The 24,818-nt window shown below is 40.7% G+C and overlaps 1 protein-coding gene across 1 annotated transcript; it reads left to right on the top strand.

The window, feature by feature from the left end:
* The first annotated feature begins 15,038 nt into the window (after nucleotides 1–15,038).
* On the top strand, nucleotides 15,039–23,478 carry LOC105702972 (proline dehydrogenase 1, mitochondrial). Its single transcript, XM_023432515.1, has 12 exons — nucleotides 15,039–15,047; nucleotides 15,229–15,437; nucleotides 15,564–15,745; nucleotides 17,519–17,583; nucleotides 17,688–17,872; nucleotides 18,130–18,132; nucleotides 18,624–18,798; nucleotides 18,900–19,010; nucleotides 19,112–19,243; nucleotides 19,566–19,765; nucleotides 19,846–19,934; nucleotides 20,185–23,478. The coding sequence occupies exons 1-12, from the start codon at nucleotides 15,039–15,041 to the stop codon at nucleotides 20,388–20,390; spliced, it is 1,566 nt and encodes a 521-aa protein (XP_023288283.1). The 3' UTR covers nucleotides 20,391–23,478.
* The last annotated feature ends 1,340 nt before the right edge of the window (nucleotides 23,479–24,818 follow it).

Genomic DNA, 24,818 nt, shown 5'->3' with positions numbered 1-24,818 from the left:
AGAATTTTAAAATATCATGGCATTTATGAATAAGTAAGAAACCCCGGCTTGTAAATTTTCCATTGCTCTTCTCACATTGTACAAAATCTCTACGCGGGAAAAGAAAGACATTTGCTCTACTAGCAAAGGACAACGCTGCTGATGAATGTTTCCTCCTACTGCAGGAATAGTTGTACCGAGAGCGAAAATTCTTGCAATTATATCGAACGTAGATATAACCAGTAGAGAGCTTTCTTTGGAAAGAATGCTTCCTAAATTAGAAAATGAACTCTAACAAATGAGCAATATACAATTTGTTGTTGGTAGAAACGAACCTTGCAATCATGAAGTAGAATTTCTCTTGTCACAGTTAACTAGTCGGTTTTTTTTTGTTCTCGATTAAACAAAAATGTTTCTGGATACAAATTTTGCTGGTTCACTTTCAAGTGTTCACGTTTGTTGAAGCGAGTAAGATTTCTTGTCGTGGCTGTTAATTATTTTTCTTTCTTTTCTCGACAACCTGGAGTTTCATAAAATTCTAAAGACTATGTAATTCCTTATATCTCCACAGGGTTACATTTCGTGTTAATAAATCATGCTTTGTATTCATCGATAACTTTATTTTCATGTCATAAATCCAACGTTTACAATTATTTTTATCCCGTAATCTCGGATCTCGATTATAGAGCTTATGGTTTTTAGGACCTCGTTAAGTTCAACGATCTTCACCGTGCATGCGTTACATACACAAATCCACAAATCGAAGATTTAACTGCTCTTTAGATCGTAATCCTTCAGGCGATGCGGTTATTCGAGTCGAGCGCAAAAACCGCGCAGGTGAGGAAGACACTTTTTATGGCGAAACTAGCTCACCTCGGTTTTTTATATGCAATAAAATTCTCTGCCTGAGAATAAGTTGGTCAGACCTATCAGTTACCAGGTCAATCAGTCTTCAGACTGGGGTAATCTGGAGAAAATGCTTCGCATCGATTCGCGACACGTATGACCCAATTGGAGCGCTCTCCGGAAGACGCGATGATCTTATTCGTGAAAGATTTTCTCTTTATTTTTTTAACCGTTTGATTTTTTGTTAGGCATCTCTACGTTCATAAAAGTGATAGACCCGTGCTCGGCAACGGTTGCAATAAATTTATATAAGTAGTTAGGTATTAGAATGATTTTTAGATGGTGTAAAACATGAGTATTCGATGTTTTAGTTCGTCTGGGTTGCCATTGAGTGAACAGGACTTTTCTTGGGCCCCATATAAGATATGTAATATAGTTAATGACTATAAATAACAATATTTCCTATTTTTTTACTTGTCGAGTCATACAAGTGTGCCCTCAGAAGGCAGAGTCAATCTTGTCAAGCCTTTCATACAGTGTTCTGTTCTTCTCTAGACAAACTGCACTTAAGTACTGCGAAATGGAGTTACGAAGTATGTCACTAAAAATCACATAATAACGTTAAAAATTTAACATTTATATATAACGTTGCTACGTGTGGTTGTTATGCATGAGAGGGTTAAGATGAAGTGAAACACGCTGAAAAACTTAATCGTAATCGGTAATAGGAAATTCTTCTAACCTATATACCATCTGGAACAGCGCGTCATGTTATCGACGTTTGTATTCATATTGACAACTGTATCGTTCTACATTGAGAATTGTACTGAATGGTGTACCGTGTGTGCCATTTCAGTAGAATTATTATAAAGAGATTAAAGTAAAACTAAAAAAAAAAAACCCTGAATTCATGACTTTTGTAACTCTAATCGACTGCAAGGCCATCTGTTGCATTTAGTGCCAACTATATTTTGGCTGCGAGAGCGCGGGCCCTGCTCGTGTTACCTTCATCTTGGCCCCAGACATTCCCAAGATACTTTTTTGTCCGTATTATATTCAAATGTGCGTTTCTCGATTACCAGTGTTATGAATTGAGCGACGGCCCCGACACTTTCAATTCTCATACTAGAGTCGGGAATTGCATAATGATCGAAATATGGAAGCAAAACTGAAAATGTCAGGACGTTCCTTAAGTGCTCACAATTTAAGTTCTAAAATATCAAACAATTGGGTTAGTTACCCTTCAAAAAATGGGTCTTATTCGAACTGACTGATTCGAGGCGGGTTTTACTTGACTTTAAGGTCTTATAGGGCCGCATTGCACTGGGGAAAAAAGTCACTTTCTAGAAAAAAAAATATATAAATTCTCGTATAAAACAAATCTTTACTAGCTGCTGTCGACGAAATAAATCGAAGCAATCATATATTCTGGAATTTACTAGAATTTCCTGTATATCTGATGTTTTTCTCGATCCTCTTTCATCTGCCGCTAATAACTTGTGATATCGTGCACAAAGTTCGAATTAAATGCGACCTTTCATCCGAAAAGTGATATAACTTTCATTAATATTTTCAACATTTTGAGGCAATTTCATCCATAAATATTGTTTTTGTAAAATCATTTCCTCTCGATACCTGCTTGCCACTATTTGGGCTGCAACGCTGATGACAGAATCAATTTTGCTACGAGAAACATTTACATTGCCATAAGTACGATCTTTTTTTCTCTTCATTCAGGGTATTAGCCATTGGTTAATACTCCTGGTCCGTGCTAAAATGCACATGGAATCGGCATAAGTTTGACCGGTACTTGCAACTTTGAGCCAGTTCCTTCCAATAATGCTCCTTTATTGCCTATTGCAATATCACTGGCTTCTAAAGCCAATCCTCTTTGGCCCCGAAGGGACGACGTGGCCTCGGTCGCTGCGTTCGGGGATAATTTGTGATCGGACGGCCTTCAAAGGCGACCGACATCGAGCCAAGTCGCGCTACTCATCGCGATCGGTCTTTCTCTGTGTACATGGACCCTTTCTATCCGTGCGAACGAGTGATCGCGTCAACTTGTCTGGGACCCCGGACGGAACCATGCGAAGTTGGCGGCCCTCGGAACGAAGCGTGATTGGCTCAAGCCATTACGTCTTTTCTGCTGGCATTTTGCTCTCTGAAGCTTCGCCCACTCTAGGCCAATAGCCCTACTTCTCTATGCTCCCTACGTCTTTCACTTCTTCAATTTTTAACATGTTTTAGGATGCATGAAGCTATTTCTTGAGCACCTCTTGTTGCAATAGTTTCATCCCAAACGTACATGTACATGAAAGTACCGAAATTTATAACGTACATATAGATTGGACTTAGGCCACTTTCAAAATGATGGTTTTAATTATTGCACTAACTCTGACAACTTATGTGTCTAAAATTATCGTATTTACTTGGAATATAATTAACCTCAAATGCTTTGATAGATAACTTCAAGTTGTACATGGAACTACGGGCAACCGAAAATAATTGACAAATGGAGTTAGGCCACTTTCAAGATAAACGGCTCGTATAATCAAGGGTTAAAACCATTCGATGCCGACGATCCCCGCGATGCGATTGGCCGAGATCGGCACGTGCTTTGCTCGTGTCGGTGATTCCCAATGCTCAAGGCGTTTTATTTACCAATCGTGCCTTTACTCCAGTCATCCGTGGAGCCGCCTAATGTGCCACCGTATATTAACCGATAATCGGTCCATTAGCTGGACCCCAAAAGATGCGTCCAGAGCAAACTACGAGTTTATTTTCGTATATTTTCTCGCTTCGAAAGGAGACGTTACCTCTTTCCAGTCGGTTACGTAATTGGCTGGTACCGTTGAGTCGTTACGCGTGGTACTTTTGCTCCCGCACGTCGGAGAGCCATGTGGAAACGAACGTGAGGTGTCCTTCGCGACGAGACGAAGACATCCTCGAGGAATTCCGCGTTTCTCCAATATCAACGGATCTTTATCCATTGCGATGACCACTTTCTTGGTATGCCCCCCTAAAATGAACCGAATCACTGTGTGGCGTAATTTACGGACCCGAGATGCTTCCAAACGTTTTCGCTTTCCTATCGTTTTCATGTCCAGATTTGTTACCACTACGTATATCACGAATTACTCTTTATACGCGGGGATTTAACGAGAACCACAGGAATATTCTCAATCACCCGACGTAGTTTTGACCTTACCGATGGTTAACGAGCCTTTCTTTCTGTCGGAGTTTTATCGTTTGTAGGAGGTATTTCAAGTACATGTGTCTACATTGATATCTGAATTATCTCGCTACATGAATATACTATTGACAATTTTTCTATATTTCGTGTATCTCGCAGCCTAAGATGATGGTTTATTATAAGACAAATATACGGGGATGCCTCAAAACTAGAGTAATTCGAATAAGAGCCAACTGCTCGATTCTGTGGTCCAAGACCGAGGGTCCTTTCTGTCCCCTGTTCCTAGGGACAGTCTTGGTTTAGCCGTTGTCAGGTGTTTAGGCAATGATCACGTCTTCCAAACAATGTTTACGTCTTCTCCACCGCCACCCATGAATCTCCGATCATTTTTTTGCCTTTGTCCCTTTGGGAATATATCCTTCACATTGCAGTGAAAAATCCGGAATATTTACTCGAAGGTTTTCTTTAGAGGCAAACAGTAGCCAAAGAGCCAAGTAAACAAGAGCCATTCCAGATGGGCGCGAACGAGACTCGGTCGTCTCTGCGCACGCGCGACCGGGCATCCGTGCATTGTTTCGCGCACGTGAGGACGCGCCGGTAAAACGAACGCGTCGACGTCCTCGATCGAGGATTCCTTCGAACTATCCGAATTACTCCGGTTTTATCGATCAATGTTATCGACGGTTTCGTCCCTGAATCGGCGAAAACGAGAGGCGGCCTCGTCAATGGACTCTCGTTCATGGACGCGAATCGCTCTCGGCTCGACGCACGTGACCGAGGCGCCATGTTCCGTTAGACGCACGTGCAGGGTCGAGTAAGTAAAATACCCTAGGTAATTTACGTAGTTTCTTACTGTAATTTACTAGGTATTTTACTTCACAAATTTCATACGTGAGGTAAATTACATGAATATGGCACTGTACGTTTCTGCAGTTCTTATCCTGAAAAAAATTCCTTAAAATTGAAAATTATCCATGTAATGTATGGAAAACAGGAATGCGAAGCCTAGATCTTTTTAATGTTCGCACCAGTTTGCCATTATTCTTTACTCCTTTCTTTTTTTTTTCTTGACTAAAATGTTTATTCACAACGTGACGTATACTTTGACCGCTTTGAAAAACTGAGGTTACAGTACCGCCATCTTTGTCTTGGAAAATTTATTAGGTATTTTACTTGGATTTTACGTGAAATACTTCCCTTACGTATTTTACGTAAAATAAACTGCGGATGACGCGTCACTGCCCAACCCTGCGCACGTGAGAACGCGTCGAGGCCCTTCGTGACGAGGGGCCCAATCGGCGCGCGCCGCGAGGATTCCCCGCGCTCCTATTGGCCGTGACCGGCACGCGGTCGTCCGACTCAAGGTCGTCCGAGCGGGAGCGCACTGCGCGCGCGCGAGCGCGCGCTCTCGTCACTTCGCGAGAGACCCTACGGCGAGCCGGCGCGCGACCGGCGCCTTTCCGTTTCCTCTCGACGGCCGCGCCTGCCGGCCGGCGCGGTGTTTCGATTGAAGGCTTCGCGTACCGCGAACGCCGACCAATCGCGTGCCTCCCCGCTCGGGCTCGCCTGCCGAGGGAGGCTGCGGACGCGAGCATCCGAGGGCCTCGTTTTAAGTTTCAAGAATTCGGCAGGAGACTCGGGAGAGTCTCGAGCCGATTTACTAATGTATACGTCGGGGCAGACGGTATAAAATCCGGCGTTTTATATAACGCGGCCGGACGATCAAATCTTCGTTCACTTGGGCTTATTTTACGATCCGTCGAGTTGAATTTATTTTACAATTTACTGATATATACGTCCAAGCCGGATAGGAGATTCCGGCGTTCTGTAAAACGCGGCCGGGTGGTCAAACCTTCGTTCACTTGGTTTTATTTGACAATCCGGCTAGTCATTTTGTAAAGCTACTGGGAGTTTCATAAAACCACCAAGCAGACGTCGCTGTATAGTTAAACTCGTTAAATTACCGCCTGTTTTATGCTCCGATTGAATCGTTTGGTCATTCTGTAAAAAGCGTATTTTTCATTGACCTAACCTACCTATTTTTTTTTTACAGATAAAGAGTATATTTTCATATACGCATTTGTTCAATTTATATATGTTCCGGAGATTGCGCGAATAAAATAAAAAGATAGAAGTGCTATTCTAAATACTTCACTGGTTTTTATTGAAACTTGTAGACCGAAACGTTATTCATAAAATAACAGACATGAGCTAACTGGAATATAAAACAGGCAGTAATTAAATGAATTTGACAATGCGACGGTGTGTTGGTCGTTTTGTAAAACGCCTAGTCTCTTCATAAAATAACTAGCCGGATTTTAAAATAAAAGATCTGGTAGCGTTTTATGAAATGCCGAATTTTACAATCTGGCTCCGGTTCACGCGTAGATCGAGGTTGAACTTTGACCGTTTGTCGCCCGTGATATTGATTAAAATAATTAAAATTAAAATACACCTTAACAAATGGGTTAACCGCAAATTTGGTAATTATTTTGTTGTAATATTTCCTTTTCTCTAGATTACGTATAAACTACCGTGATAGTAAAACGCGCCCGCCTTTAAAATGTAGTTTTTTCTCGCAAAATTGACATCTCTAAGGTCTCTTTTCAGAAGTGTGGCTTTATTGCATTAATAAGTAATTATCGTCGGAAGGATTTCAGTAAAAATAGTAATAGTCGTCTTCGTTATACACAGGTGTAGGTACCTCGAAACGCACGGTTTATAAGATCGTCGTAAAATGTCTCGTATAAACTTGAACGCGCAATGCATATATAATTTGCAACCGTATATTATAACGCCCGAACAGGAGAGAGACTTGCCGGCACGTTTCCTGTGACGGAAACGGCTGTGCGGACTGAAGCAGAAGCATTTCGTGGTAATTTTAACCGCTTCGGGGTCTTACGTTTATATAATTCACGGTTTTTGCCGGGAATCTTCATTACGAAGGGGCAGAATTATGCGATATTTTGGAGCAGTCCTTTCTCCCGGGAGACACAATGGTCCATTGATGGAATTATTTATTGTTCCGTAGGAACTCTTCCGAGAGCGGGCAAAAAGTTCATTACTAACTTTGAATCGTCCCTTTTAAATTAGATTCTTAATTTTTCATTAAAATCATCTTTAGATCTCTCTTACCTTGAGACGATTTTTCGTGCGGTGAATGACAACGATTATTATTATCGCGTTCATTGTTCGACGGCGAGCGTCGTCGTCTGGCACGTCGACGGGGCTGGGTTACGTCGAACTTCTGAATTGGCCGATTTTTTAAGGTGAAGTGAAACGCGTCGAGGAACTTGATCGACGACGATAAAGAAGATTCTTCTAAATACATACGTTGTCGACGTTCATTTTTGTATTGACAGTTGTGTCGAATTATATTGGGTATTGTACTAAATGGCATACTCCACTTCTCGTTTTCGTACAATAATTATAAAGAAATCGAAGTAAAACTCCAGAAATCGTCTGGATTTGTGGTTTCTGGGGTCTTAATTGACTGCAGAGGGACCCCCTGCGCCATCTGTGATTTCTAGGTCAATTAAATTTTCACTCCGAGACCTCGTATTCCCATCGTTTTAGTATAGAAACGCATAAGACACTTTTTTTGCCTTTATCCCGTTCAAATGCGAGTTTATCGATTACCAGGGTGTTCTAAATTGTCGTGAAATTGTCCCGACCCTTTCGTTTCTCATATCAGAGCCTTCGATAATTGTATATTATCGAAATATGAGAGCTCGACGCCATTTTGGTTCTTGTCTGGGTTTAGTTAACAAATTTTTTCCAAAAACCCAAATTTTTAATGTGTCAGGACAATTCTTAGATGATCACGAGTCGTGTGTCAAAGTTTCGGACAGTTTGGTCCAATATCCTTTAAAAAAGGGTTGTATTCGAATCGACTGATTTGAAGGGGGTTTCACTTCACCTTAAGAGAAGCATTTTTACACGCTAATCGAATGCATGCCTCGGGCCTGGGAGGGACTCGAGACGGGACTGAATTCCATTGCACGACCGGTTCAAGGCTCGTCCGTTGAAGAGTCGGATGATGGATGAAAGGCATCCGGCAGGCCGAGGTACGAGGTATGAACTTCCCCATTGCTCCATAACCTCGCTTTTCTACGCCCACGTTTGACCTGCCGGATATATATATTTATTTAGTTATTACAATTTTTAAAAATTCTTCGAACCACGTCCAACATGCCGATTCGTAGCAACTTACTTCTACCGGATCCGGAAAATCTTTTCCGTACGTATGAATAACTTTTCCGTCGATGAACGAGTCTACGACTCGCCGAAATCTAGACTCTCCATTGGACGGAAAAACCATTTTGATTAATTTAATGTGAATTTTATAAAACTCGGGAGATGATACGCTGCCTCGCTAAATTCCTTCTCGAGAACTCGGTCGATTATCTCGACTACTCAATTTGCTTGGATAAATTGGTTTGCAAGATAAGAGGAACAAATACCTCCACAACGAGCCGAGAGTGGTATTATTCCGCGCAAGTTTCCTCAATTTTCCGCTTCCTTAAATTGATCGATACGCCCGACTAACCATATTTGCTACGGTATTATATAACCTTAACAATCTATGTAATCATCGAATACCGCTCTTGTCTTCTAAAATATCCATTTTCCTATCCGTACCGTTATTACTAAGGGTACCGTTTTGCAAGAACGATCTCGACTCCTCTCGCGACGAATGTCGAGTTTTGTCATATCTCTTCGGGTGTGCTTTTCGGGCGAGCGGTGAAAGCCGGGAAGGGTGAAAAATGGGCAAAAGAAATGGGGAGAAATTGCAAAAAGATCGGACAGCTTTGATGCCAACGAGAATTGACACGTACACGCGTCGATGTACCTCGGTTGAGGGCCGTTGAAGATATCTTCTGTGGATTTGTCGGCGCTTTTGGACTCGACGAAACCCGCGCGAAACGATTCGCCTCGGTGATTACTTCAAATGGCGGTTCGTTACGCGGGACAACGACACTCGACAGTCCGTACAATTAACTAACTGTGATAATTGAAGCATTCTCGCCGTCAATGTGCGTCGCGATTGCGTCTGCTTTTTCTCCTGGTCCCCGGTTACTCGATCCGATATTTTGTTAAACCTTTGGCGCGTTAAATCTGCTCGTTATACCTGTTGGGTTTACCTGCGGCCAATACCACCGGTTTAAGGGAATCGTACTATGTGACGGACAGTTTTTTCCGCTTTTTTCGGGATTTTTTTTTTTGTGGATCATTAAATTACACGTACTTGAAATTTTTACTACATATTTACTTGTATTTAAACAAATTATACACATTTTTTTAAGCAAAAATATTGGTTCTTTTCGCGTGCAGAGCTCTCGATAGAGACCGTTGTAAAAAAGAGTAGGGAAATGGTTGTCACGATTCCGGCTGTTCTCCTTATCTGAAATCAAAAAATTTCATTGATTATTAATCTATAGACCTGTGGCTATAATTGGTACCAGAATTAAGTAAAAAATTTGACAATTAAAAAATTGAGCCAGTTTTTAAATTAATTTGAAATTTTCGTATTTTTTTCGATGAACTTAGCTGGAGCTAAAAAGAACTATGATAAATATCACTAAGGTTCTGGTACCAGTTGTAACTATATGTCTACTGAACACGTCATTCAAATTTGAGCGCAATCGGTTCTGTAGTTTTCTTCTGAAACTTGGCAGCCAATTTGAAATATGTAGTTTCGAGAAAAACGCGCTTGAAAGTTCAAGTACGCATTACACAAAGATAATTTTGACTCACCTTAAACGGCCATTACTTCTTAGCAACTTCGAATACGGGGAAACCCTTTTACAGACATATTGTAGGGATGATTTGGAAGTAATTTAGCCAAAAAAATCGATTTTTCGGACCCGACATATACTACGACCCCCTTAAAGGGAAGGAAATAAAAAAAAAACCAAATGTAGTTACTTCGGTTGCGATGTTAAAGTTGCTTTCGGAGAATCAAAACGAAAGATTAACGAGTACGACGATATGTAAATGTGTGAGAACTGCAATATCGGAGAAAATTATCAAGGTGACAGGAAAATTGCGCCCGAGGGATTTCGTTTATGAAAATTTTCTATATAGGAGTACCGAATCGTTTAAAATGTTATCACTTGAATATGGAGGCCCTAAGACAGGTCCAGACACCCGTGAATGTTTACTTTTTTCTTACCTTATCTATAAACATTTTGTTCTGTAGAAAATATGTAATTTCACGGGTGGCAAGACCATCTTACGGTTTCCGCATTCACGTGGGACAGTTTCAAACGATTTTCGGTACACCCAGTTCGGATAAAAGTGTTATAAACGATTGACCCCCCCAGACGCTTCTGTCATATCACCATAAGTTGCTGGTATAACAATAAATGTGGTAATAACATTTTTTTTTAAGGTACCAGTGTATTAACAGACGAAGAGAATATATTCAATACATATTATACACATGTTACAGAATATTACCGTACGTATATTATTATCCCTAAGGAATATCCGACCAATGAACGGTTCGAAAAACGTAAGGCGCACAAGAAAACGGTACATCGAGAAAGCAGAAAGAATTGAATTATTTCCAGCTCTTTGTCGTATAACGTTCGCAATTAACCGCTCCTATTTGCCGTACGTCCATTGAAGGAGTCCCGAAGTATTACCGGCGAGTAAAGCGATAACCTTCCCTCAAATTCCCTGATCATCGAGAAATTAGCCATGCTTTTCCTCTAATGCATATGTAGACCAGTCTGCGAGTGGAGTGCAGATAATGTTACCAGGAATAACATCGTGGGAATGTTTACACGCTTATCTGTCATGGCCAGTGCGCTATTGACCTTCCAGGGTGATAACATCTCGATTCCTTTGGTGTAAAGTGAATCTGTTATCTCGACACACAGAGAGTAGTACGTTGACGTACCCTCGACGAAGAGATGAATGGGACTTTAAACTCGTAAGATGTCTCGTTGCATCAGCGTATGCTTTCAACCATGACCTACATCTATCTCGACGCGAACGACCTCCTTGATGAGTATATCACGTGACTCGTTCCCGCGTTAACGCTTTCGCGGGTCATGAAAAGGGTCGACATATCAGAAATTTACGATATGCGTTCCGACTCGGCCAAAGGAAGCGAATTACGAATTAAAGTAAATGAAAGGGAAATATATCGTGAGTACTCCAACCATGACCTACGCCTATCTCGACGCGAACGACCTCCTTGATGAGTATGTCACGTGGCTCTTTCCCGCGTTAACGCATTCGCGGGTCATGAAAAGGGTCGACATATCGGAAATTTACGATGTCAAATGTTCCGACTCGGCCAAAGAAAGCTAATTACGAGTTAAAGTAAATGAAAGGGAAATATGTCGTGAGTACTCCAATCATGACCTACGCCTATCTCGACGCGAACGACCTCCTTGATGAGTATATCACGTGACTCGTTCCCGCGTTAACGCTTTCGTAGGTCATGAAAAGGGTCGACATATCAGAAATTTACGATATGCGTTCCGACTCGGCCAAAGGAAGCGAATTACGAATTAAAGTAAATGAAAGGGAAATATATCGTGAGTACTCCAACCATGACCTACGCCTATCTCGACGCGAACGACCTCCTTGACGAGTATGTCACGTGACTCGTTCCCGCGTTAACGCTTTCGCGGGTCATGAAAAGGATCGACATATCGGAAATTTACGATGTCACGTGTCCCGACTCGGCCAAAGAAAGTTAATTACGAATTAAAGTTAATGAAAGGGAAAGATGTCGCGAGTCTCCAACCATGACCTACGCCTATCTCGACGCAAACGACCTCCTTGATTATCAAAGTAAGTGAAAAGGGAAATAGGTATCCTAAGCACTGGCCATTAATCGCGGAGATTCGATTCCAATTGACCCGCGCGCAATTCAAATTGAATTGCACTCGTTTCAGATGTCAATCCAGATGTCATGTTTCTCTCATCGAACCTCTTGGACCGATCACCGATGACGGCGATTTCTTGTCGATTGCATAAAACGAATATAGGACAAACGTAAATGAGCCGTTCACATGGTAAAGTGATGAACTCCGCTTTTAGAATTTTTTTTTTATTTTTGCGCCAAACCACTCGTTCCGTGTTTAACTTTCAATATCTAACGATGTTCTCTACTTGGTTTTTTCTCCCTTTTTTTTTTTTAGGTAGTTAATCACTTTAGCAAATGTCAAATCTGTCGATACGGTTGATTGAGCTTTAATTGAAAATATAGAGCAGAGCGGGATGTTCTCCCCCGAGCGTGATTGAGAAACGAGCGAAAGCGGTAATTCGAAGCGCTGTATCGTCTTCCGGCTTGTTTTTATTGAACGCTGAGGTCGGCTCGAAATTCGAGGTAACTCGTCTCGAATCGACGTTCGCCGATTCGATCGTATCGGACTAAGCGTAGATTACACATTAGTCGGCACCTATTTACAGATTGATAGACCGCGTGACTAATGTGATAACTCGAAATGCCAGGGGATCTAATTTTAAAGGTTCGATTAAGTCACTCCTCGTACCAGATGTGCCGATGGAACTCGACCAGGCGATGGCCAAGGGTCACGGGGAATTTTCGAGGCGGCTTGGAGAAAGAAAATATGCCACGGCTAATGTCATCTCGACGTGGAGGAGGTGATTCCCCGTTTGTGGAATTCTCTTACCAGGAAACTGGTTTCGATTCGGAGTCGTGTTTGGCCAATTCGGAATAAACGAAAACCGTGCGTCACCGCTTCAAGGAATCGCACGGACAGGACGAACGACTTTTCTTCGTGAACGTACCGTCTATGGAGTCATACTTTTCAATACTTTTTAAAGTGGATCGTTTAATCGAACTCTGTAAAAGGGAGGACGGACGAGCAAGGCTTGTAGTACGTTCCAAATACGCGGAGCTGGACGGCCGGTGTAAATATAACGTCGAATATGTCGTTTTTTTAATTCCTCCTTGCGTGTACCGCGGAGGGAGCCAGTTTTCTTTTTTTTTTTAATTCCATTCATGCCTCAGATGAAACGCAAATCCGACCTTTTTGTTAAAATCATGCTCACGGAAGTGGTTCTTCGTCGACAATCGAAACTCTCGCTATGTGAATGACTACAACGGGAATCAGTGACCAGGTTTTTTGTATCTTTCAAGTAAAAACTGGAGCTTCTCGTAAAAAATGAGAATTCTTAAGGGGATGCGAAAGTGGCATCCGAAAGGTCAATCGTTCATGAAACTTTTGTATGAATTGGGTTTATCGAATCGTTTCAAACTTTACAACGCGAACGTGGGGGCTATAAGGAAGGTCCTGGCAATCTTGAAGTTTCATGTTTTATGAAAAATTGTGAAAATATCAATTACGAAATGTTGTAAAATTTGAAATTTTATGGAGGTCAGGATCTTCCTTATCGCCTCCATATTCATATTGTCAAGTCTGAAACAATTCGGTACACCCAATTCGGAGAAAAGTTTCATAAACGAGACTTCTTTGACGCCACATCACCTTAACTCTTTGAGGGAGGGTGGTATTAAAAGTGTCCCACCTTTTCAATGCGTGGATATGCACGGTGGTTTAATAAGAAATAAAATTTCTGTACAACATGGGCCTTTTTATTTTCTAAAATTCCCTACCTCAAAGGGTTAAGGTGATATGAAAGTGTGATATGTACGTACCAAAGAGTGAAGATATTGATAAAACTTTCCTCCAAACTGGGTGCACCGAATTAACTGAAACTTTAACACGTAGTTATGGCAGCTCTGTGGGAGAACACGCTGGCTTGGTGAAATTTCATTTTTCGAAAGAAATGTTGCATTTATCTCGGACAAGAACCAAAAAGAGATTTTTTTTTCCAAAAAGTGAAATTTCACGGGCTGTGCGTTCTTCCTTAGAGCCTCATAATCACGTGTTAAAGTTTCAGATAATTCGGTGCACCCAGGTTGAAGAATAGTTTTATCAATATTTTCACCCTTTGGTACGTATATATCACACTTTCATATCACCTTAAGGCTGTCGGGTTTTTATGCGATTATTTTTATGCGGAGCTGCAGATTCCTCCGTTGATCCCGTAGCAGGCTTCACGTAACTTCAGAGAAACCTTGGTCGATTTCTGATGAGAGTAAATTCAGCCGAGGTTGTATAACCTCCGAGCAAATGTAAGGCTCTAAGAGGACACACGACTACTGTGACAACGGCGTCGTGCGTGTAGCCAAGGAACTGCATGTAATCGTGGAATGAGTGCGTCGGTAAGGCCGCTACCTGGCGAACTTCACGTCATGGACTTGACTTAACTTGACTCGAGTCACCGGTCAATGAGACTATTCGTTCGAAGCTATTCTCGGGCAATTGCACGTGGGCTACTTAAGCTCGCGTTTTATTCTGGGCTTCAAAGGAGACCGATCGAAGATACGCGTTCTTTCGATTAATCCTATCGCGATTCGATAAAGATCGTCCGATTTCACCGAGACCGTTTTTCGAGAATGAATTATCTTCGCTTAGTTAACATTTTTAGTCATTCGGGCGTTTTTCCGTTCTCGAATGAAATTCGTTATTCTTATAAAAGTAGTAATGACACCTGTCGAGTTTAGTTCGGGCGCGAGATGAGCAAGGAAATGGGAAGTCGAATTTTGATAGTCTGTAATGATTGGTATTTATTTATGGTATCGCGATAAATAATATCACGACTCGATAATGATTATCCGATTGAATGCAGACAGCTTTTTAAGAATGAGATTACCGTCGCTGCGATAATCTTTCTCGATTGTCCAGGCCTTTTTCTATCTCTCTTCGAATGAAATTCGAGACATTCAAATGATAATATAAGATGCGTCGAATTTACTCGAAATGGAGATTTTCATGCGCGGGGAAGGTGAGGAGAAAGAAAAATGAAGTTTGTTGTCTTGAGGATCGAGAGCGTTGGCGAGTTTCTTGAGACAATTGTGTAATATTTGAAGTGTACCTTGCATTTACTCCCCCGCCTGCCGTTTGTTCATACAGTGACGCATATTTCCGTCACACTTTTTAATGAAACGTTCAGGCGGCAACCGAATATGTATACGGTACATGGTGCTGCTTCTCCATATATGGTGTTTTCAACATTTCAATTGTTGGTCCGAAACCTGACCAAAGGTAATGACGGGACCCGCTCTCGGGCATTTTTTCGAAGAGGCACGACTCTTCCCAAGAAGGTAAAAAATGAATTTCAAGCCTTTAATAACGAGTGATCTCATTTACTTTCAGTTCATGAAGTTCACAAGGGCGATACTGGGAGACAAGTTATTCACTTTCCTGATGAAGTGCACGTTTTACGGGCACTTCGTCGCCGGCGAAGACGAGGTGAAGATCAGACCCGTCCTGGAAAGGTTACGGCAATTTGGCGTTAAACCGATTCTCGATTACTCGGTCGAAGAGGATATTTCCCAGGAGGAAGCAGAGCGACGTGAAGTCCAGTAAGTTCTCTACCGATTAGATAAATGGTATAAATAAGCAGCTCTTCGATGTCGGGCAATAAAGTGCAATCGTGATCGGTCGAGTTAAAGGCACAAGATTAATGGACATTTTGTATCAATTTTCAGGGCCTCCGTGTCGGAAGCTGGCGACGAGAAGAAGGAAGGAACCTTGAAGAAGTACCACGTAGAAAAGTCATTTGCCGATCGTCGGTACAAGGTATCTTCGGCAAGAACCTATTTCTACCTCAACGAAGCATCATGCGAGCGTAACATGGACATCTTCATCAGGTGCTTAGAGGCTGTTGCGGGTGAGCCTTCAGATGTGTACCGATAAGATTTTCCCTTCCGTTTATCAGGCGATGTGAAAGCTTCAGGTTCCGCTCTCTGGGAATGATGTTCGAACGAGAGGTACAAAAATATGCCTTCTTGGGATAAGAAGGAAAAGAGGAGCGTAAAATATAAGACCTTATTATATAAAGACTTATGAAAGATCGTAAGAATTTATTTTAATATTGTAGAATCGTGGAATTTTTTATTCCAATCTGGCGTATTTCAATTTCGAAGTTTTTTCTTGACACGTGTCGAGATTCTTTGATAGACCTTTAATTTCGCTTAAATGAAAATGTGGATTTTTATACCTCGATTTTCGTTAGGTATCAATGCAAAGAAGATGAAAGAACCCGATATGCTTTGACATGTCAGGATTTGAAGTGCGCTGGAAGGGAAGAAAACATTTTGATCGATGGAATTATTCTAAGGTATTACAATGAATTCTTATCGCATCGATTTTTTACAATAAATCTTTGTATATCAGGGTACTTTTTCCCCTCGGATTTCGTTACTTCGAGAGAGACCGATGATACTTCGCATTACCCTGCGTCATTTTTTAAGTAGTTCGTCCTATTTTCCACATCCTTTGAAAAATTCCTCGTAGGAGAAGTAGAAATTTTAATCTTATTCTCAAAAGACGGAGCACTCGATGAACCTGGCGAGGAACATTTTTCAGCGAATTTGATATCTTCGGATAATTACGTTTTTGTTTGCACGTGTAAAATATGTCTACAGGTGTCGGAGCTTCGAAATGACAACGTATCAGGGCATCTACTTCGACAACTGAAGATATCGTGATTTATTGCGAGGCTCCTTGATGGACCTCTTAAAATTTTGGCAACTCTCGCCACAAATGAACTGAATCTATTTTTAAATGCACTAAATACCTAAATACAACTGGGTCTCGTGTTCCTTAGCCAATGTTACGATATAATATCCTCTAGAAAATGAGTCAAGGTTCAAGGTACTTTATTTAAAAACTATTTCATTATTTTATTTTATTTAACATCCACTCGCTGAAGGCATACAATGTATTTGAATTCATTAAATATTAATTATTCATTCATTATTTGAATTGAACAGGTGGATTGGTAGAAGATTAATTTGTATTTCTAATACCGCGATGCAAATCGTTCTTGCAGAAGATGAAATTAAAACCTTGGACTTGCGATATCCAGAAAAAGAAATTATGCAACATGCCCAAGTTGATCCCCATCCTGGTAAGAATATTCCTGTTATCCTAAAATTCCCAATTACATCCTACTGTAATAGTATAATTATTTTCTTCGTCGAGTATGACCTAGTAGACAGGTACATCAGTCTGTAAGTACTTTGACAAGAGAACTATGAATAGGAAATACAATCTTAAGTAAAAATAATTCAACGGAAGATAATTAGGAATACTATTTTTTCTTAAGTGCCAACGTGAAATATCCCCATAATAAAATGAATACTCAAAAATGAATATGTACATTAAGTGCAGTATGATTATTTGTTCCTAGTGATCAATAATTAAAAATCAGTTGATCCTCTGTTTGTACACGGTTCCTTTCGTTTACAAAGTTTCCCATGTATCCCCTCATGTTTAAATCATTGTCACTGAAGAATACTACATCAATGTTAAATTAAGATTAACAATTGATTTCAGGCTGAATTATTACGTTCAAATTGTATAAGATTTCTTAACCGTTTGTTCTCGTGTCTCCTACTTTTGTCGTATTTTCTACAAAGCAATGAAATTTTCATTATAGGTGCTTCCATGGGAGTCGGCATTACCGCTGTCAAGTTAACAGCTCTCGGACGTCCTCAGCTTTTGGTAAATCCTTTGAAATGTTCTGAACTGAACATTACTAGTAACTGAATATCGAAACATTTGGGTCCTCTTAAATACTTATATAAACCGCTTATTTTTACTTTTAGCTGCAATTGTCCGAAGTAATCATGAGAGCACGTCAGTACATGTCGGACGTGGTCGGAGGAGAAGGTGCCGTTTTAGCTCACCATGCGAAACCTGATGACTTCATGAAGAAATTTGAGGAAGCGCACATTAGGGATGCTGCCCCGGTACAAAAGTTCCTTCAAAAAATTCAGTCCGATAAGGAAGGGTACGTAAAATGAGAATAATAAATATTTGCTCATAACAGTTAAAATGTGTTCACGAATTATGCTCGGGATATTTTCTAAATCTTCTGTATATCGTTTGAACACAAGGACTTTTTCAGTATCTGTTAAATGAGAGTAAACATAATTTACGCAAATTTCTTGCTGGTTTGAAAAATTACCGAAAGCTGAGTCATTTTTTCTAATACCACGATTTTTTATTTGAATGTTTCCGTTTCTGGGCGCTTCCTTGGATATACAGAAAGTAAGGATACAATATTTTAGTAGTCCTGTTGTGTAGGTTCCCTTAATCCTGATGCTTGACTAAATTCATGCTTTTCAAGCAGTTACATGCTACATAAAGATTTCAACGAAATTTTCCTTTTTTTCTTTTTGTTAATAAATATACTCCAATATTTTTGAAATTGGCATATTGAGTATTATCTAATTCTTAGATTTTCTTTATTAGAGTTGTTTTTCAAACCTGTTAACTTCCTGTAGTGTTGAAGCGAGAAAGTGAACTAACTGTCTTAGGATTTTGATACTCTTTATCAATAAAATTAATTTTAAGAACCCTCCCCTTAATAGTGAATATGCATTTGTATATTTTATTTTTCACTTATGTTTCATATTTGCATGGTGATTTCGAAATTGCAGTGTTACTTGAATTAAATAGTTATTTTCAAATTTAGAAATGTTACTTTGTTGTATTCCATGATTATTCAGCGTTTTAATGTTATTTATTTCCTTTGGCAGTGTTATTCACTTATTCCCGTGGAGCGGTATCTTAGACGAAAATTACGAACTGAGCGAAACTTTTCAAGTGCCAGACATTAAGACTGGGAAAATGGTACAGCTAATGACACAGCTTACGACGAAAGAAGAAGAGATGTTCAGGAACATGGTTCGGCGATTAAATAATCTCGTCTCGGTAAGTAGTAAATTTTCATCAATATGCCCAATTTTTTTTTCCTTCAATCTCAGATGCTTGTTAAATCTGTCTCACGTGATCTTTTGTTCTTTAACTACCAGGTCGCTGCCAAGTTGGACGTGCGCTTAATGATCGACGCCGAGCAAACCTACTTCCAGCCTGCCATCTCAAGATTAACATTGGAAATGATGCGCAAGTACAATACACAAAAGGTAATAATACATCTCACGAGAATAGTCCCATCAAATGTGTATCGTTACAGAGGTTATCAGTGAATGAGTACTCAATCTCAATGTGGTCTACCTCCTCCTAGGCTGTGGTCTTCAATACGTACCAGACCTATCTTCAGGACACCTTTAACGAAGTCAGAACAGATCTCGAGCAAGCTGAACGCCAAAATTTCTATTTTGGCGCAAAACTCGTCCGAGGTGCTTATATCGAACAGGTTCGTTTCGTTATATGATGTGATATAATATACAAAACTACCACGAGATCTTTACTTATTATAAAACGAAGGTTTCATAATAAGTAAATACATTTTATAATAAGGCCGCGAACGTTTCTGCTAACCAACGTAATATCTAGGACTTCGTCCAATTTCTTTTTATTATGTGAATTTTGTATAGATTCTTTAGAATGCTACATACAAGTATTGCACGTGTAACGAAGGTGAGAGCCTTGATTCTGTAATGCACATATCTCTGTAAAAGTTCAATGATACATTTTTCAAGTGCCATTGATTGTAACGTTTGTCTTTTTGGTTTCAGGAAAGGGCGAGAGCAGCCGCTATGGGCTATCCGGATCCAACGAATCCTACATTCGAAGCTACGACAGAAAGTTTCCATAAAACTTTGATGGAATGTATGCGTAGAATGAAGCAGTACAAGGATAAAGGGGAGGATCCCAAAAAGATTGGAATTATGGTTGCGTCGCACAATGAAAACACTGTGCGATTTGCTATCGAAAAGTATGCAGAACAAATATTCAAGTTTCACTCTATCCTATGATATGTAATAATGATTACAATTGCGTTTCTTTTGCACTTAGGATGAAGGAAATTGGGATTTCCCCCGAAGATAAGGTTATCTGCTTTGGCCAATTGCTCGGAATGTGTGACTACCTTACATTCCCTCTTGGTAAGACACTTTTTAAATTATAAAAGTTTTCGGAGACAATTTCTTGATAAATTACTTAATTAGACGTAATTATTTTATTCCTTCCCCTCGTGATAGTTTATTTTAATTTTCGAGGATTCTCAGAATTCTAACATTTCTAAAGTACAGTTGGAATTCCCGCACGGGGTAACATCGTTTCTTTATCGATATTTTAAAATTGAAAAGTAAAACCGGAGTAGTAAATATGTAAATTCGACTTTTAACGTTGCAGGTCAATCGGGTTATTCCGCGTACAAATACATCCCTTACGGACCCGTGAAAGAAGTACTACCTTACTTGTCGCGTCGAGCGCAAGAAAACCGAGGGGTCCTGACGAAGATCAAGAAGGAAAAGAACTTACTCTTCTCGGAGATCATAAGGCGTCTTGTACGAGGACAGTTATTCTACACGCCGAAGGGCAATTACACCCCCGTCTGAACTCTCTGGCACTCACGCAATGCTCGGACGAGAGTTATGTACGAAAACTAAAGTAGTGATTGTAAATTATTGAAATCTTAAGACCCTAATATGACGTTAAATAGAGAGAGCAAATTACTGTTGGATCGGTAGTACTCGAGGAGAGGAAAAGAAAATCAGAAAAAGAAACTGAAAACACACACGTGCGAGTGTAAGTGAAATCAACTGCCAAGCGGGGTGCGATATCTGTTGTCCGAAATTGCCTAAGTGTACATGTACAGAGTGCAGATTGCCCGATGGTACGACCTCCAGTAGAGAGTTTACTATCTTTTGCTCGTTACGCCCGCTGCGGTTGCGAACGATATCCGTTGCCGTTTCCGAGACCCTTATTTATGATAACGATAACGGGCAGGAGCGATATCCGACACGCTGTGGTGTATCATCCTCGTCGTCGGGTTGACGAATCAAGACTTTATATATATTTAGATATAATTTTAGCGACCCTTGGTTCCTGACATGACAGGTGCTCTCTTTTTCTCTTTTACCGATCGAATGACGCTTTAGAAGTTCATGTATAGTCCACTTAGCAAAATGTACCGTCACTCGCGGTCCCAGTCGATACACCACGGCGATTGCTCCTCAGGAATCTCACGATTACTCGTTGGTCGACCTAGCATTTAAGGCTCATCGGATGTCCCGAAATAAATCTATTCTGAATCCGTGTACTTCGCCCATTTGCATAGAGCTCGGAATCGCAATCGAGCGTCGCGTCCCTAACTGCCTGAGTATTCTTTTCTTTTTTTCGTTCTCTGCGTCCACGCTCCTCGGTATCTATCTCGTTTCGTCGCAAATGAGAAATCGTGTCACTAGAGTTTTGTACTTAAAGGAGTATACCGGTAGTTAGAGACATCGACGGGCTGGCAGGGGTGGACGGTCATCTTATCCGGATGTCCGAAATCGGCGACTCTTCGTTGCGTTACGTCGCGAAAGAGTCGTGATTTTGAGAGACGCGTTCCTCTTAGGCATCGGTCGGACGGGTTGACCGTCGAGCGGATTTAATTGCGGGAAACGATCGACGAAACGCGACGAGAAAGAAATCGAGTTCGAAAAGGAAGCTCGAGCTAAAGTGCACGGCATTGCGAGAGGAAAGTAGTTCTAGTCTCCTCGACGCTAAGATTATGATAAACTTGCGACCGTCGTGCGAGGCTTTCCTGGTAGAGTTTGTCTCCGGGTGGTTGTCGTTGCACTCCGTGGTGATTCAATGTGGATCATGGGTCGATCATACTTTGTTCCATACGTGTGTGACTATGTACGTACATTGAGGAATGCAACGTGTGGTCGCAGGTTGAAGATGCACCGGAAAGCTCCCTATCGACTCGAGGACGATCGTAGGGCACCGCCATCTTGGTTCAAACTCTACGATCGATCCCTCTTTCAGCCTGCGACTGAGTTTATAAGTGCTAGGTGAATTGAATTGCGAGTTACGAGCCGTTTGCGTATTACGAATGTCACTTATGTAAATTGTAATTCTGCCCCTCTTTCAAAGTTATAGAAATCTGAATGAAAATTTCTAAGCGAACGAGATACACTCACGCTCACGCATACTCGCATCGCGCGCGCCTACATACGTCGACATACGTCCAGTCCCGGGTCTTTGATTTCGTTGGATGGATCTCATAGCAGGAACGAATGAAAGGGAATTTCATTGACATTAGTTGATCTCGTCTGAGATTCGGTATACAGTTAGTATATTCTATGCGTCAGTGTATAATTTTAAGTGTCACGGACGCGAAAAGTTCGAAGCGAACAACGAAACCACCGATCGTTCCGTCATACGTCGCGACGATTGTTTTCGCAGGACCGTGCGTTTAGGTGTTTCTACTCAAGGTTGATATTCATTTTTTTTTCCCGGCCTCCGCGTGTCGAGAAACGGTCGGCACGTGGCAGGAGAAACCATTCGAACGGTTGGCATGAATTCTAAATCGATTTCGGATCTCATCATTTCTCTCTTCTCATTGGGAGTGACTTTGCCGTAAGAGCCTGTATTTCTACGATACTTGCGCCATTGTTACGGGATAAAGAAACGGTGTAGCGAAAGACAGTAAATGTATTTAGTGAGGCACATCGCGTATTTTAAGCCATCCTTTTATCACGCATGCACGAGTTTTTATTGAGATTAGAGAAAACGAATCTCTGTGAACCATGTTAAATAATCAAGCTGGAAAAAAAAATCTACTAATTGGTGAAATAAATAAAGGGGCATTGTTAAAGTTACACAGGCTACGTAGCTAAGTATTTCCAAGTGTCCGAATATTGTACGTTGGACGCGAGTGATTTAGATAATTATATAATTCTACTTGTTATATATTTATTATTCGCATAGTATAACGCGTAAGTAAATGAACATTTAAGTGTGTGTCGTTCGTGTGATGATGACAATAACTTAGCTATTTAATGTTATTGACATACGGCGCATGACTTCTAGGGCTGTAATTGTGTCCCCTTGGTGGGCAACGTTGATATAGGAAATAGCACGATCCGGAAATAAGGAAAGGAGATAGCAGCCGGGAATTAGCAAACATCGGTTGCCTTTATGGCACTAATGTAGTCCCAGTTTACTTTGTCGTTTCTGGAGACGAATCTTTATAGTATGTTAGCGTACGCGTTAAACGTATAACCCGATGGAATCTAAGACTATTTCGGAATAACTTTATCTGAAACTAAATGTACTTTTTGAGTAATCTACAGTTGCACGGGAGAATCTATGACTCCTGAAGTTTTCGACGTCAAAACTTATTAACACCGACATCTTTTATCTGGAAGCAAGTATAAAATTTTGTATAAAAAGACGCGAAGAAACCTCCTTGCATGTCTTTCTGAAAGTTTACATTCCAAAGTAATGTGACGCGAACTTTTAGTGGGTGTGATAATTGTATACGGGACACGTGTTTGTGTCGGATTTTGTTTGCTTCTTCTCGGGTAATCTCGCGTGCAATTTACTCGTACGTGTTAGCAACATAAAGAAACGAATGAAAGTTGACTATGAAGACGTTGATTATAAAATAAGTTAATATTTATTATTTCGTGAAATACAATTAACGTACGCTTTTCCGATGCTATTTTACAACTCCTTATTCATACATCGGGAGACAAACATTTTCTCACTCCCGTTTCTTTTAGTCGGTTTAGTCCTTAGATTCGAACAAATTACGAATCGGCTTTCCTTCGCCAGCACTTCTATTGCTCGAAGATGTACAGGCGAAAATGTTTATCGTCCCGTAAATTTACCGGAATCCTAAGTTTACAGTGATTATGTCATCCAACCTTTGATCTTCTCATTCTTTTACAGTCGATACAGATAATTGATATTTCTTGATCCTCGGATCAGCTATGGTTTTTCTCTGGAAAAGCACCGGCAACATTAACGATTCTTTGTCAAAACAGTCGGATCGTTAGAAAATGTGTTCAAACTCTTCAACAAAGTGGACCTCCTCGCATGACGTGCCCATACGTTGCCAAAAATCTTATAATCGCGTGTACGCCAGTTTCGAAATGAGTATGCTTGAACGTTGATTTTTTTTAAACCGACAATTAAATTTCAAACCGAACGGAGCGAAATTGTTATTACTTCACACATTTTGGCTTAAAGCTTTCGCCGAGATAGAAATATATAAATAATTAAGCTGGGGCCACACGAGCGTCTAAAACGACGTTGTAAAGTCGTTTTAGACATCGTAGAAGCATATTACGACCTACGGTGGTGAAAATACGAGCGACGTGGACATTTCTAAGCGACGCCCTTCTACTATGACGGACGTTGTAACGCACCAACACACTTAGCTTGACATTTAGTGTATTTACACGTTTCTCTTTACACCGGTTTTATGACTACTGATATTGTAACTACCGGGCTTAAGTTTTGTATGAACACCATTTTGGTCCGGTAACGGCGTAAAATAGCGTTTACACTGGGCTTAGACCAGTTGTTATAACATTTGTAGTTATAGACCCGGTATATAAAAAAGGATGTGTAAATGTACTAATTATTTAAAGTGCTGTCGGCTACCCGAGGGTCGAAAATACCTCCGTTCGAAGTATGTTTATTGTAATGGACGCCAACAAAAGGCTCATACGATCCTTACCGAAATCTACGCGATTTGCAACACACATCGCTCGTGTGTCTGCCACATTTGTGAAGTTCGTCGTATGCCATTTTTAATGTGTCCACGCAGTACGTTCGTTTCAATATACGTGCGTTGCACCAGACGTTAAAACAACACTCGTGTAGCCGATTCAGTATTGTGACGTGACATACGGATACGGAAATCAAATGTCATTATTTGAAGGTATAACAACTGTTAAGGCTGGAACCATAGGAGCATTATAAACGACGTGCGTTACGACGGACGTTGAACTATAAAAAGGTGACGCACGTCGCTCGTATATCCA

This window comes from Orussus abietinus, unplaced genomic scaffold (genome assembly GCF_000612105.2).
Source record: "Orussus abietinus isolate OABI.00-Male unplaced genomic scaffold, Oabi_2.0 scaffold350, whole genome shotgun sequence".
In the NCBI taxonomy this organism is placed as follows: domain Eukaryota; kingdom Metazoa; phylum Arthropoda; class Insecta; order Hymenoptera; family Orussidae; genus Orussus; species Orussus abietinus.
This window is presented reverse-complemented; position numbering and strand designations above follow the sequence as displayed.

Coding starts and splice junctions, on each gene's coding strand:
- LOC105702972 (XM_023432515.1), top strand. Junction 19,244..19,565: donor GAGGTGCTTATATCGAACAG/GTTCGTTTCGTT, acceptor TTTTGGTTTCAG/GAAAGGGCGAGAGCAGCCGC. Junction 19,766..19,845: donor GTGCGATTTGCTATCGAAAA/GTATGCAGAACA, acceptor TTTTGCACTTAG/GATGAAGGAAATTGGGATTT.